At 41.3% G+C, this 16,133-nt stretch overlaps 1 protein-coding gene across 4 annotated transcripts in view; it reads right to left on the reverse strand.

Annotated features, from left to right (window-relative positions):
- dock10 (dedicator of cytokinesis 10) overlaps positions 1-16,133 on the reverse strand; it is a 62,494-nt gene that overhangs the window by 20,547 nt on the left and 25,814 nt on the right. For all 4 annotated transcript variants that reach the window (XM_071519238.1, XM_071519237.1, XM_071519239.1 and 1 more), the window contains 21 exons: positions 15,090-15,209; positions 13,408-13,497; positions 12,012-12,094; positions 10,382-10,454; positions 9,907-10,047; positions 9,238-9,372; positions 6,860-7,046; positions 5,813-5,898; positions 5,394-5,477; positions 4,832-4,990; positions 4,093-4,344; positions 3,743-3,865; positions 2,712-2,794; positions 2,436-2,558; positions 2,266-2,345; positions 1,916-2,103; positions 1,581-1,646; positions 1,344-1,436; positions 1,010-1,133; positions 726-847; positions 419-502 (listed from right to left, as the gene is read on the reverse strand). In XM_071519238.1, coding sequence (XP_071375339.1) covers positions 419-502; positions 726-847; positions 1,010-1,133; positions 1,344-1,436; positions 1,581-1,646; positions 1,916-2,103; positions 2,266-2,345; positions 2,436-2,558; positions 2,712-2,794; positions 3,743-3,865; positions 4,093-4,344; positions 4,832-4,990; positions 5,394-5,477; positions 5,813-5,898; positions 6,860-7,046; positions 9,238-9,372; positions 9,907-10,047; positions 10,382-10,454; positions 12,012-12,094; positions 13,408-13,497; positions 15,090-15,209 — 2,496 coding nt within the window. The remainder of the gene's footprint in view (positions 1-418; positions 503-725; positions 848-1,009; positions 1,134-1,343; positions 1,437-1,580; positions 1,647-1,915; positions 2,104-2,265; positions 2,346-2,435; positions 2,559-2,711; positions 2,795-3,742; positions 3,866-4,092; positions 4,345-4,831; positions 4,991-5,393; positions 5,478-5,812; positions 5,899-6,859; positions 7,047-9,237; positions 9,373-9,906; positions 10,048-10,381; positions 10,455-12,011; positions 12,095-13,407; positions 13,498-15,089; positions 15,210-16,133) is intronic.

Raw genomic sequence — 16,133 nt, forward strand, 5'->3', positions numbered from 1 at the left:
TATGGCAAACGAAACAAGGACATTGGCTATTTACAACTCACCAGCCAATAGAGAGCTATGATGCACCCCAACCTTCTCTATTGGCTGGCAAGTTGTAAACAGAATCAGCCCATTTCCTTGTTTTGTTGCCACACTACACCAAGTTACCATGTCCTCTCCTTAGAATAATGTCGATGAGGCTTTTTGGGCTCACAGTGCAATTGTTTGGCTGCAAAACACTCAGGGCATGCTGCAGGAGTTGTTTTGAGACATCTGACAGTCATTTTATGCCCTTTTTGGAACTCCAAACAGACAGACCCCTTTCATTTCATTTGCTTTGGAGAAAACTGAGATCGAACTGCTTTCTATGTGTTTCTAACTTCAATGGATTTTAGACTGACATGGGGAGAGATTGCAGAAACCCAGATGACTGTCTTACCTGAGTGTACACTGTGGAGAGAACATTGGTGGACACTTTGAAGATGGATTTTCCTCCATCTACCCATTTCACGTCTGCTCCATTCTGTAAAATGGAGGGGAGGAGACGGCTGGAGTATGAACACCAGAAAGGAAGAATGCCACAGTCCCATGTTCCTTCTCTTGTTCCTTCTCTTTGAACACTCCATTTATCATTTGTCAAATGCACTTCTGCTCTAACAAATTAAGTTTTTTTTTTCTTATACGTCAGTATTTTCAATATTCATAGACCCTCTGGCCCCGGCCCTCCCTCCTGCTCCATTTTTTACCTTGGAACTGCTGGGTTCTTTGATGGCCAGGTATCCAGGAGGCAGGTTACAGGAGACAGGGATGCTGAACTCCTGAGACGCCAGACGACCTTCTTTGAGGAGAGGCAGCCAAGAATACCCCACTGAAAAAGCACACACACACACACACACACACACACAAAACATAATATGGAATGGTGGACAAATCACAGTATAAACTTCTAACTGATAAGCAAAGAGTTCTAGTAAATTGTAACTCTAGTTTTAGCTGAATCCTGGTTCTGTGGATCTATCACCATCCCCACCTGGGGTTTCCAGAGCTTCTTTCCTCTTAGCATTGGTCTTGGCATTGATGTCACAGGTGACATGGTAAAAGGAGAAGAGAAGATGGTGTTTTTCATGAAGCTGGGTCGGAAGCTCAATCTTCACCTGGGGACACAACAGCATATGATGGTTCACATTATGTGATGTAAGGAATGGTATAGATTGGGAGGTCATCTGCAAACTTGTTCTAGCTAAAGACAGTTAAACACTTTCCCAGTCCATTGTCCAGGTTCTAATAATCGCTCTCTATGTGGTGATACCCATCCTATCCTTTCTGTTTCTTGATCCTATCCATACTACTGTTTCTGTCCTCACCTCATCATAGAAGTCGGGGTTCTGGGAGTGATGTAAGACTGTGGAACAGGCTGCTGTGGTGAAGACTGGAGCTCCTGGCTTGCCATAGATACACTAGAAAAGGAGCAATAGAAAAACAAACAAAAGAAAATGTCATGCTCAGCCATTTTCCCATCATAGCAAGGGCTAAAATGTGGAAAATAGAGTTTTATAAAAGCTGATTAATGTGCCATCAGTGTGTTTTGGATAGCATTTTACCTTTAAAGGTTTGGCAATTTCCTCATCTGAGCTGCGGAACTCCACATAGACTGCAATGTTACGAGCCTGTGAACAAAGAGACCATTGTAACATTAATTAATGCTCATATACCTGCTCAAACAGTGGCTTATGAGTAATACAACTACATAAAATATGTAAAAAAAAACAAGTTACACTTTAAGTTATACCATTAACTTACAATTGCTTGCTTAGAGTGTAACTATACGAGTTGTACTTTAAGCATTTAGACCATGATGTTGTCTTTATGACCTCTAATAACATTAACTCTTGCTGCTCTGCAACTGTGCTTTATGTTTAATTCTACTGTGCCATACCTTGGCGAAGCTCTTCTGGCTGTCATACTTGAGGTGTTTGGGGTAGACATAGATGTGGTTCTTGTAAACACGGTGCGGCTGGGTGAACTTGGTGGTGTCCTGGACAAACTCTTCCACCTCCACCGTAGGCTGGTGTTGGCTCAGCTCTTCAAAGGGCTTCACTGGTACATAGGATGATGTCACACAGTCTAGATGGACAGAGAAGAAGAAAAAGTCACAGATTCACAGCTTGAAACACATTACAATGTATGTAGAGGGAGAAGACTAGAAGAAGGCAGAAAGAAAACAGCAGAATGGGAACATGAATGAGCACAGAAAGAGAGTAAGTATAGATTGAAGGGTGGGCGTACTAGGATGCTCCAGAGGGACATAGTCTACTGTGATGTCCAGATTCCCAGGAACAGTCTGCAGCTTGCTGGTCTTCTCAGCCCTGCACATACAGAGGTTAGAGTAAAAGACTGTTAATCTTGTTTTGGAGAAGTCTGTATGGTCTACTTTCTCAGTAAAGCCTATGTCTTACCTCCTGTACTCAGACACCAGCTTAATCAGGTCATCTGTGGAAATCTTGTTGCTCTCCTGTTTGTAGAGAGGTGAGAAACGAGACTCCCTGTCCAATGTCCCCTGGTTGTCCTTAAACACTGACCTATAATAGATTGAATTAGACATCAGTAATAGATGTTGCCTGGTCAATTTCAGATGTTAGGCTGACACTAAATTAGGTTAAAACTCATGAAGAGTACAGTAGAAATGTTTTTCAAGTGTTTAGACATCAGAACCTCTTAACAGTGGAACTGACCTGATGGACCAGGCAAATGGCATACGGTACTTTCCCAGTTTACTGCAGAACTGTTTGTTGGATTTCAACATCTTCTGAACAGTCTGTGCAAGACACAAGCGGAGAAAGACAGACAGAGGGAAATGTTACCAAAGAGTCACAGAGGTTGATATTCTTGAATTCTGTGGGATGTGATCAACCCTAAATACTGGTTGACCTAGACAGAGTGACAGATTAAATCAGAGGTTGTTTAATACAGTAACTCTGGCAGCAGGTTGCATGTCTGGTGATTCACTTAGCCCTCTAAACAAAGACCACATGGAGCACTGCCAGTGGGGAAGCAAGGGAACATATTGGATAGAATCTAGGAAAAACTTAATTTCTAACCCATCTAACTGGCATGCGATGATGAAGATAAACTGGTAGGGACTTACAGGAAAACCACTTCATAAATGTCATGCAAACAACTGTTTGAATAGATGAGGCCATTTCCCTTACAATAAACAACCCTTACATCATGTTTCATAAGCTGTTTTTCCCAGCAAGCTCAATGAGACAAGACAATATAAAGTGTTTACCTCTATGTTGTTGGTGATGTACACTACCAGTCAAAAGTTTGGACACCTGATTGAATTATGTTTTTTATTATCTTAAAGCCATTTTGATCTAACGGCTTATGCTTAAATTCTTGAAATTTGTTTTTTAGACAAATATAAATAGTGAAGTTGATGCTTATGTATGAATTTCTTTCCAAAGCCTTTGCCTTTCCGTCAAGGTAAAGGGCGGCTAGTTAGTTTCAATTTGTTTCACACTTTTTTGGTCACTGCGTAATTCCATTTGTGTTATTTCATGGTTTTGATGTCTTTACTATTATTATAAAATGTGAAAAATAGTAAAAATAAAGAAAAATGCATGTGTCCAAACTTTCGACTGGTAGTGTATGAAATGTAATGCTTAAGACAGAATACAGTACTGCTGATCATGGAAGTGAGAATAACAAGGTAATGAATGTAAATCGAATAAAAAAACAAAAAACAAAAGTGCTTTCTGACCTTGCTCGAATCTGTATTCTTGATATAAGGCTCCGCCCCACAAGTAATATTTCCCATCAGCACCTTCTCCACCCGGGCCACCATCACTATGTCTGTGTGGGGGTTGGTCACTGAGAAGATGGCCTGCATGGACAGCAATGGATAGACACATTTAGACACATATTACAGGGTAAATACAGGGTATGTATGTACAAGAAATTAAAGTGTGCTTTCCCTTTTATGAATGAATCAATAGTATGTTCAGACATCACAATCAAATACATGTACACAAAATTTTATGAAACAGTTCTAAACGTGCAAACTGTATGCAAATCTATACAACGTAAGAACTTTAAGTCTTATTCTTGTACCTGTTTGGGGAAGCATAGCCAGTGGTCCAGATCCGGGCTGAGGTAACAGTCTCCTGGCTTCTTCTCAGCAGGGGAGCTCAGGCCATTCTCCTGACCAGGTCCCGGCCCCGTCCCTGGACCCCCTGTCCCATTACTGCAGCCTCCCAGCATCTGACGCACCGCCTCGTGGTTGAGGTCTATGTGGAAGTCCGCCGACACCTTCCTCCCCTCACGCACATCCAGCAGAACCACCGACACAAAGAAGGGTTCAATCTGGTGGGACAGCGTTATAGCGTTATATTGGAAAAAATTTATACTGAACTGTGACTATGCATTACACAAAAGAAGATGTTCTTACAAATGCTAAGGATACATACTATTAAGGTCAGGTAGTTATATATCCAAGTCAAATGAATTGTGAAAACACCATTCAGCAATAGCCTCTTTGACATGCTTTCTGTCGGGATATTTCATTATTGCCCTTCCCTGCTACTGCTTTTTATATTGCTTACTTACTAGTTTACCAGAAAGCCCATTCTTATATTTCATAAGGAACTTAGCCTGAGGACTCCCAGACTCAATCAAATGAAAGTATAAAGCAGATCAGTGGGGCTAGTGTTTTTTTTGCTGGAACTGGAATGTGCCGTCACAACTAATTTCACAGTAACAAATTAGAGACAAAATCCCCACACGAAGCATTTTTGAATAAATATCTGAAAGTGTAGAGTATACGTCTTCCCAGGGTGTTTGTAATCCTCACATTGGTGACGGGTCCAGTTTCAGTCTCGTTGACACAGCCTTGTAGCGTGAGGTTGAGGGATCGACAGGTTATCATAAACCTTCTGCCCAGCTTCTCCTCAAACGGCCGCACTGCTGCGCTCTCAGCTGAGGGATATTCTCCCCGCGGGCTCCTCAAGACCTGGGGTTGGCGACACACAGATCGTTACGGGGAGGCACGCTTTACTTTATTTTATTTAACCAGGTTAGTCCCACAGAGAGTAAGAATCTCTTTTCCAAGGGAAACCTGGTCAAGAAAGTAGCATCATGACAAACATAAAAATTCCAGAGTAACAACATTCAAGATTCAAGAAAAATGTATTGTCCATTAGTGCAGGCAATAATGGAAATTTGTCTTTCGCTGGTGCATAGCTCACTTAGAGATACAATACAGTATGAACATAAGTACACATAAAAAGACAACACAGTACATGTAGTAAAATCTCATGCAGTTAAAAAAACATACAGTACAACAACGCATAAAGTCAAAATAAGATTCAAATCATACAAAAGAAAGAGCAAGGTAAAGCAAAGTGTGTACATACAGGAGTGTCAGGGTCTAGCGAGAACAGGTTCAACCTCTCTTCTCTCCTGGCAGAGCGAACACCCTCCTCTGTCTCAGAGATATACTGTGATAGGAGAGATGGGGAGAGAGACAGAGAGAAAGACAGAAAGAGAGAGAAGTTAAAGAAACAGTGTGATGCAAAAAAATAATTTATCAATTATGAGCAGTAGTAGTTGTTTGTTCACTCATAGAGCTGATATGGCTCTGGGGCAGGTGTTCAAAAAAGTGTTAAATTAACTCTTAACTTTAATACCGGTATGGTGTTGGTACACTTACATTACCAGTGACGATTTTGCTGTGCATGCATGTACTGTATGTGTAAATTGTGATAATGGTAACTGTGGAGTGCAGCAGTAGAGTTATATTATTGTCTGAAAGAGAAGAGCTGCCAGTGCCAACCTTCGCTAACTCTGGATTGATGCCATTCTCTGTAGTTTCTTCATTCTCATGCAAACAGCCGTCACTCAATGACAGGTCAAACACATCTGGAGAGAGAACAAACACAATCAGGGCTCCAGGGAGTGCCTCCTGTTTATGACTGATAAATGGCAATGTTGAGTGGAGGGGTATGTTTATCTGTAAAATCCATTTCCCCCATAGGTCAAGGGTCATAGATCATTTTCTGAAAAGGTCAAGCAGTACAGTAAATACACAGTAATCACAGTATACTATATAGACTATAATAGGACTCCATCTCTCATATCCATGGACAATAAGGCAGGCAAGCTTCTGGAGAAACAAAACTTATACGTACCTGGAGCTATTCTCCCCAAAGGCCATACTGAACAAAATGGCTCATTAATGTTAGGTCACCACTTACACTCAGCCTGATTTACAGGCATGCTAACAGGCCACAGAGCCATGATGGCTGAGGCTATTACATCATTCCATCACTTTTCACTGGGCCAATTCTCCATGCTCTGTCAGAGTGTGTTATGTTACAGGCTGTATTCCCATGCCCAGCCTCTCACAGAGCTGGCACATATGGTTTAGTATTATGGATTTTGCTCCAATGCACAGTTTTTTTTAACAAGGCATGGGCTACTAAACCAAGGTGGAGTCCTTGGTTGGTGTCTAGTCTCATTTCTTGATGTTAATGTTATGCATCAAGCCTCAACCCAGTGGTAATTCTCCTTTTAAGACATGGCATGATGACAGAAATCCTTTAGTAATGTCAGGCATACAGAAGAAAAGGCTATATTTCTGCTTACACTCAGTATGAAATCATTCCTTTCTTAATGGCGCTATGATCTATTTATCTGGTGGAATTATTCTAAAATTTCCCATTCTTCTCTCTACAAATACCCATTTCTCCTCTGAACTACCGATCATGCTTCCCTTCACTATCCTCACTCCACATTTTCTTCAAATCCCACTCCAGGGCTCTAAATGCACCGGAGGTAACCCTAACGTATTCTTTGGGCATAGTAACAGAACCTGTCTCACCCTGGCGGTGGTCGGTGAGGTCCAGACTCTTGCGGTCTGGAACAGGCCCGTCGTGGGGACTGATCTGCAGGATGCGGGTCAAGGTGCTGATCCACTCCTCCATGTCCTGCTCGCTCTCCGCGGCCAGAACAAAGTACGTCACCTCGTTCATCTTCAGCTCAAAGGCATGCTTCCTCAGGCGGTTATTCTGTGGGGGGATGGATAGATGGATGGATGGATGGATGGATGGATGGATGGATGGATGGATGGATACATAAATGAGCATGATTCATGTAACTACACAACAGCATCAAAGCTCCAGAAGTACGCACCTGACACCCTTTAAAAGAAAACCCAAAAATATCTTGACGTGGGCATGTAGTGTCATCATTCCCTATATAATCCTGCTAAGAACTACATTCTCCAGCAGTAAAACTATACAACATCATGTCTCCTCATGAGAGATCAAGTTACCCAGAGTTATACCCTCTCAGTTTCAATTGGTCCATACAGCTCAACTTCACTTCAATACATTCTCTTTACTTTATACCCCTACAAGTTACTGCTTGTGAAGGGAGTCTAATAGCTTGCCTAAGGCACTGATAGATCTGACTCTAAATAAATAACTGTAACTATGGTTATAATATAGTGAATGATTGTGCTAGATCAGGTAGAACATGTCTGTCCCCGGTGTGCTGCTGCCTCAAAGGAACACTTTTTAACCTTATCTCCACATATTGGTCCTCACTAATACATGCTATGAGATGACAACATGTCTGTCTACTCGCTCTGTGTCTCTGAGACGGGCTGTGGGAAGTCCCAAAATTCACCCGCCGCTGATGTCATCGGCAGGGATTTCTTAATTTTTTGACTGTACAATACCCCAGAGGTTCTCAATTGTTTTTCAGCCAAGGACCCCTTACAAGATAGAGAATATACCGGGGACCCCCTCATTCTGATTTGTGATTTTATGCTATATAAATAAAAATTGACCTGACATGACATGTATGTCCCTTGGAATAATCTGACATAGCCTATTTTTTACACTTCTAGAGTCTTAGTTATGTGAAAGAACAACACAAGAGAAATGTATTAGAAAGATATTAGATATGTATTAAAGAGTAACTTCGGTATTTTTCAACCTGAACCCTATTTTCCCAACTGTGTGTGTTTAAGTAACTAATGGGGACAACAATTTTTGAAATTGGTCCAGTATTGAGCGAGATCGCATCAGCCGGCAGCCGCGAAACGGGCTGCAATGTAATCCGACGGGGCAACTGTGCACCGTCAGTGTACGTCCACTAAAAGTGCTTGTTTTGTTTTTGCCACTGACAGGCTCAGGTTGTTATTATAAGTGTCTGACAACATTATGGAAAGGACCCTACAGAGAAATTAAACGTTTTTCTTTACCTTGATCGCTTGATCCGGTCTGTGTGTAACCAAGTCTCGCTCAAGTCTCGCGAGAGTTGAGTTGTTATAGAGTTAGATTAGAACGTAATATATGAACTATTTTAGATTTAAAAAATAAAATATTATTCATTGAACTATGAAGCCTTTTGTAAAAAAAATAAATAATAATAATAATAAAATAACTTTTTTTTAATATCATGATAATTTAAATGAATAAATCTGAAAACTTTTCACAAACCCCCTGGCAGAGTGCCACGGACCCCTGGGGGTCCCCGGACCCCATTTTGAGAACCACTGCAATAACCAATATATTCTGGCAAGAGTTCACGCATGATATGGTGTGGAAAACTAGCCTTAACATTACAATTACTAAGAAGCATGTGATTCTTTATTTCGATTATTACAGGAATTCCTATATAGCTCATGTTATTAACATGCTAATTTTTATGGCAAAATTTCATAGTCATAAAACAAAATTAGCAAAATCTGTACCCTGCTTTAAATTGTTTTTAATTGAGATTAACACTCTCATTGATTCCCTGAAACGCCATAGAAACAAAAAAAGTATATACACTGTTCAACAGTTTTCAAATATCTAGAACCTTTGAGGTTGTCTTTCTTGTTTATTTTATTCTATAATTTCATATGTATTTGTATTTGTGAAGCTACAACTGCTCTCTTCCTGAATTCTCGTCTCTGCCTCAGGCGGCGGGCAGTTCCACTGCGACCAGAAAAACAGCGGTTGCAGTTTCCACAATTTGGAAATCCCAAAATTCATTCATTCAATTTTGGGACTTCCCACAGCCCGTCTCTGAGACACTCTGGTGCTGTCTCATAACATGTATTAGTGAGGACCAATATATGGAGATAAGGTTAAAAATGGTGAAATATTACTTTAATGATGAATCAGCAAATGTGTTTGAGTGTGTTTAATAAGCCTGAGTGTGTGTGAGTGTACTGGCTTACATGAATGCGTATTTAAAACCCACCTGCACCACACCAGTGCATGAGTCGAGGAAAATGCATCCTTTGGGTTCCTTGGAGATTTTCTCGTCTTTGTAGAAGTTCATAATGTAGGAGTTGTCAGTCAACTGGGTCAGCTGAAAATACCTCCTTTTGAATGACTGCACAGACAGAAATAAGGTTCAAATATTTTAAATGGGGTTATGGACAAAGTTATTGGCTATTAATCATTTTTGACTATATACTAAAAATGACTCAACAAAACAGAAGAATTGGTTGCTGTCCAAATACTTTTGGAGCTCACTGTAGCTTAATAATAACATTAGAATTCTTTCTTGGACTAGAGCCCGCTATGTTGCTAGTCAGTGCTATATTGATGATACAGACTCCTGCTGTCACCCTGGGCAGTCTGGGTAAAAATAAGGTTATCAAAGGGAGAACGACGCCTATAAAGAAAACTATAAACTATAACGATACATTCACACTACAATGTTATCGAGTTTACTAGGTCAGAAGGCAAGGGAAAAACATTTTAGGCGAGAACAGGGGGAGATCCAACGAAGAGGGTGAAAAAGCAAAAGAAAGACAGCAGACATGTGTGCGTGTGAAGAGAGAGAGCAATAGACACCACAGAGCACGAGACAGGGACAGAGAGCTGAATTGTGGGAGTTTGCGTCTCGGTCCCATTTCCTCACCCGAACAGTGATACTATTGTTGACAGTGCTGTTAAAGTTCCCTTTGTACAGCCAGCCGGACCGAAACACACCGATACCTCCCCCTCCTCCTCCTCCCCCGCCGCCCCCGCCTCCTTTGGACGAGGACAGGGAGGTGGTATCCTGTAAAACACAAATAAGGTAAGTCATAGATACATTAGCTTGGCCCTCATCCCTCTGGCACAGAGGAGCAGATGATCAATAGAGAAAAGGAGGCTCTCTAGACTGCTTCTATTTCACAATGGCCATTAGTCAGTCAAATTAGGTTTGTCTAGTGTGTCTAGTCCCAAAGACCTGCGATAAGCTAACCCCTCTTTCAGAGTATTTTTTAACATTATCAAGGCTGCTATAGACTCATTTCAATGTGGATTTATAGTGAGGCTCACGGTGTATCTAGTATGTAATGGTTTCAGATTGCCTTATAAAAGCATTCATCAGAACAGTGGTCATTACTGACCTCATCCTTGTCCATGTCTTCATGGTCAATCTCAAAAGAATGGGATGGCAGCTTCTCTGCTTTATACAGTTTCCTATAAGGGAATGAGGAAAGGAAGAGAAAGATATTGAGAAGAATGTGGTACTGCTAAATAAAGTATATGTGCAGTCCAAGAATACTGATAGTGAAATCCAGTGATGATGGAAAGAGAAAATGACTTTTGAGATTAAATCAATCCACTCCATTTGACCAATGCAAATGACTGTGGCTGGCTGACTCTGCTCCATCTTTCTCTGTCAAGAGTTGACAATAGGTGGTCTTCACTAGATCCCGCTCCACTGATTTCACTGGCTGACCCATCTTTGTGTGTGAGCAATGGCATAAAATGCCTTTGTGTGTGTCCTGTGAGCTGCAGACAGCTAGGCTGCAGTCTGCAGAGGACAGTGTTGGCACCGCTCTCTCACACAATCGTAAAAAGTTGTCTGACAAAATCTCTTAAGGCGAAGATGTTTAGAGGACTTCTGGCATTTGTGGGCTGGCCACTGACTGGCCGCTCATCTTGGCCGCACAGATAAAAGACCGCTCCATTCACACACAGATGAACTTATGTCAGAACCGCACATATAGCTGCAGATTTAGCTAGATATAACTCAAAATAGTCTCCTTTTTTCTGTTCTATTATGGTTTCCCTGGTGTATTTGCACTTTGGTCATATTTAAAAACTGCATCTATAAACCTGTAAGCTTACAGTTTAAGATTACAAAACAAAGACTGTAACATAGTATTCATGCTTTTCTTCTATCTCCAAAATAATGCCAAAAGACAAGTGGACTTAATGGAATAATTTCTTGGAATGATTGAGCTCTAAATTGCGCTCAAGTTGCATTAAGTTATTCACTTTATAGCTTATCCTGGGTATCAGTGCATAGGTCATGTGAACTGACCAAGAGAATACAGTGGTAACCCATGGGAGAGAAGAGGGACATTCCTGTGGTTGTGAGCAGTAATTGCAGGACTGCTCTAGGTCAGTCTCACTGGGACTGAAGAAAAGTCTAGTTGATTGACTGACTGATTGTCTGACTGACTGACAGACAGCCTAACTAAATAAATGGCTGACTGACTGATGCACTGACTGAATGACTGACTGAATGGATGACTGGCTGAAATCTAAGAAAAGGGGCCGGGTGCACATGAAAGTGCACATCTGTTAGAGTGGAATGCCCTGTGAGCAAACTCTTTTTCACTCAACACTGGCCACCATCTTGTTCTTGTTAGCGACCTCCCAGAGCAGTGTGACAAATTATAGTTCTCATTGATGTCAAGACCTGCTCAGCTGAACTACGTTCCCTCTCTCTACAACACGTGTTCATGAGAAAAAAGCCGACATATGTCCCTGACCAAGACATGAAGTCAAAAGACCTTGGTTCAGCATTTTCCAATTTCATCATAACATCTCAAACATTTAAGTAAGCAGGAAAAATGCCAGTTCACTGTATTCTCTGTGCTTTATGGGCAACTTAATAATTCTTAAAAGTCCAAAAGCAAAGGAAAGACCTACAAAAAGCCAACAGTGCCATATGCAAATTGAGTTAAAACCCTATACAGCAGACACAGTAGAGGTGATGGTAGAGTACTGTCAATACTGTATTACCTGGGCAGCAGGCGGTAGTCTCCAGCGTAGTCGTCATACTTGAACTGGACCACATTTAGTTCAGAGTTGTAGTACTTACAGGCCTGGAGGAGGGGATGGCGATTTAGTGGAATGTGATAAAATATTAACTTTCCAAAATGATGGCCTCTCTGGGAAACCTTGACCTGGGGCAGCTCAAATTTCTCCAGATGATTAAGAATGCAATACTACAGTACAGATAGTGGTAGCACAGTCAGACTGCGGTTCTCCCCAGGCCTACTTACTCATTTGCAAGCTGGGATTCATCATTAGATTATTTAAACTACAAAAGGAATTGAATTAAGATTCTGTCCCCAAGGAATCTATAAAGAAGATATATTTATAGCTTAATAGATTCCTAGTCTGTCCTGTGGGTTGAAATGGCACTCTCAGATGGCATATAGGTTCTTCACCGCCTCTCTCTTTTTCTTTCTCAAACACACACACATGCACACACACACACATGCACACACACACAAAACAAAGACTGCAAGTTTCACATCCTCTCTCTGTCTGATAGTTGAATGTCGGTTTTGTTGTTCTCTGTTATACTTAAGGTTAGAAAGATCCTGACTGTTAACAATATCAGAAACTATGGACAGACCAACCATATTATCAACTACAATAACAACCTCACACAGTGCAATCTTTTTCACTACAGTATAACAAAACAACATTAATAAGCAGTCTAGCCAGGTTTACTTTCTCTGGCAATCAATCAAGTTAGGTGCCAACACACAAACAACTGTTATAATTTGCATTGATAAACCCATTGACACAGAAGTGCATGCACACATACACACAAAAACACAGACTGGCAGATTAAAACAAATAGACAGAAAGATAGACAACAATACAAATAGGCAGCCGTGTCATATGCATTTACATAAAAACACATGCACATACACACACACACACACACAACAGTCCCCAGTGCTGTCTGGGGTGTTTCCGTCTACAGAGATATTATTTCTACTCTGAGCCCTTGAGATTATGATTGGTCAATCAACGATTCCCCTCTGCAATGGGCCATGATGGGCCTGGCCTAATCTCTCCCTCAGACACACACACACACACACACACACACACACACACACACACACACATCACAATACATCAACACATGCACAGACACACATCTGGTTTACTTTAGAGGCATGGTGGAGGGAGGAGAAACCGCTCCACCAGTATCAGGAGGTCCTATATTAAGAACAGCCAAAACTGACAGACCTAACCACCACTAACCGAACCGTCTTCACTCCAAACCACAGTGGCTTCAGTTAAGTCTTATACATACTGGCACACACATGGAAACACACACACACACACACACATGCACACACACACACACACACACACATACACACACACCCCTCACCTGTCTGACCAGCAGACATTCAGCCTGTAGCTCTGCCCCCTCAGGAACGGTGGCGTTGAGAGTCCGTCTCTCCTGAGGCACCGTGGACACCTGGAGAGAAACCAGAGAGATGAGGGGCTGTTAACATGACAGGACACCACCGGAAAATAGGGGAGAGTCTAATAAAAATGTATTGTTGATAAGAAAATATTTAATCTCATGAGGGATCATTTGGCCTGACATGAAAAAGATATACAGTAAATTAATGAAATATTTCTTTATTCCTTGCTTCCCTTGAAGTTGGTCTTGACCGCCTTGATTAAAGTGAAGCTGAATAGCTTTGGTCCTTCAAAGTCCACCTCTTAAATATGTATTCCCTTTCTCAGCGCTGATTGGACTTATAGCTATTCATCTAGCTTATGAAACATTCAGCTCTAATTACAGAGTATATTGGACGATCCATTATACAGAAAATCAACATTCAGTCTTTTCGCTGGATGTTCATATTCAGACAGAAATATAGGAATATCCTTCCAAATGATGACGCATGAAGACATTGAAAATATGTCTGCAATAAAGATCTGTGTCCATGACGAGTGTCCAGCTTTGATTTATACAACCCAATCAGCTGGCTAGAATGCTCAGCTCACAAACCAGCTGGCAAAGCAGCAACTCTAGTGAATGGCGTTTGTGGATTAGCAATACTCCGCCAAGCCACTCTCACTTTCAATTAAGGAAATTGACTGTAGGCTGCAGAGACAAAGTATATCAGAGGAGATTGTTTTGTAGCCAGAACGAGCTTGGAACCAGTAGAGTCATGCATTAAAACATCAACTCCGGGGTCCACAGGCAGACGATACTCTTTACCACAAGCAGCCAATTAGGCCATCCTAATGTGCAGTGGATCTGTGTCTGCAGGAACACATTAGCACAGTAATGAAGGCACTAATGAACAAAGAGCTAAAGGGAGCTGGAGAGCATAAATTGCTGGCTGTAATGAAAAGACCGCAAAGCTAAACATGCATGGACAAGTATGAATAAGTGTGTCATGGTGGGGTTGGGGGCTGAGTGTTTGTGTTTGCACACACTCATCTATTTATGTGCTGCATTTAATGGCGCTATGTGTAGCATTATAAATATCAATCTATCACTGTCAAATTAACTGTGATACCTTGGTATAACAACCGTAAACAAATGACACCATGGTCGAAATGTTTGGCAGCCTCTATCTCATGCCAGTTCTATTGTTAGTGCTAGTGATTCTCAAAATTAAGAAGATTTCCCATAAAACCCCTTGGTTCCTGTTGCAAAGGATAAACATGTTGTGAATTATTTTTCACTTATTCTGCCATCTGCGAGTAGTTTAGCTCCATTTAGCTCTGTTTGGAAAAACACAGTTTTATATCATGAAGCAATCTCCCGCTGTGCCGTAAACCAATCCTGCAGATTTCCCGCCAAGTCTGACCCAGTCTCACACTGTAAAATGCAGTGTAGCAGCTGCCAATCAATGGTCTTGTCTGTTTACGGTAATTATACTAGTGTTGGTGTTAATGTGGTAATGGTTTACTGATGTTAAAATGACACACGTAGCGCCTTTAAGGTGGTGTGAGTCATGTTTGTTCCCCCATACCTTCTGATCACACACACAACCATGCACACTCACTCTCACACACACACACACACACACACACACACACTCTTACCGAGAAATCATTGTCAGGGAAGAGGAGCAGGTCTCTGAGAGGGTCTTCTTTCAACTCGTCTCCCAGCTCAGAGATGACGGCCTCATAGTCAAGAGGATCAATCAGCTTAGGCTTCTCCTGCTGCAGTTGGACACAAACAGACAGATATTCAATCAGTATTCACTTGTTTGGCTGTTTTCAAGATCAATTATTTCATTTTATATCTCATATCTAATACCAGACAGGGTGAAAGCAGAGAAAGAATAAGATGCAGTATAGTGCAGAACGTTGTCCAATGGTGCTCATGGACTGTGGTAAGATCTCAACTACAGTAGTATCCATGGTAGAAGCCCCCCAACACTGCCTTTATCCAGTATTAGAACTACACTATTTACCAAACAAGTCCTCTAGGGGTGGACAAGCATGCCAAATGTCATTCCACAGTAAAATGTCACAGTAAATTAGACATAGCCAATACACAATCTCAGCTTTCTGGATAGAAGCCATTATCATGCCATTTCCTGAGTTTCGCTGTGACATCAGGAGCTAAAAGAAGCGCAGAGGAAGTAGCAGATGAAGTGGTAATTTGAGGCTGTGCTACACCAAACTTGTAGACTTGCAGACTTGTACAAAATATATATGTGAAGTGGTTTTTAACTATTCGAGTGGGATAGCTTCCTTTAACTTGTCACGCATACGACTAACCTCAAATGTGAAAATACCACACATAAGATAAACTAGTCAACAGATGCTTCTATTTGCGAAGGCCTGTTTTCGAATAGTCCTCCTCACCCTTTATCAAACGTACAGTATATAAACCACCAAATTAGAGCTTGCAAAATGATCAGTGAACATCAGAGAAAACAATACATTCACAATAGATTACTCTTTGCTCAAAGATTACAGTTTAGAAAATATTGTGAAGGATTGCGGATTGGACAACAAGAAAACATAACATATTAAAAACATGTGTTGAACAGATCGAGGACAATGGTAGATTATTTCTGTCATCCAGAGAACAGCAGCGCAGTGGCAGCAGTAAAAATGAGAGCTGAAACAGGCTGT

This window comes from Centroberyx affinis, unplaced genomic scaffold (genome assembly GCF_046629955.1).
Source record: "Centroberyx affinis isolate AG114_WGS23_722 - 3 ecotype Tasmania unplaced genomic scaffold, CSIRO-AGI_Caff_v1 ptg000677l_1, whole genome shotgun sequence".
NCBI lineage: Eukaryota > Metazoa > Chordata > Actinopteri > Beryciformes > Berycidae > Centroberyx > Centroberyx affinis.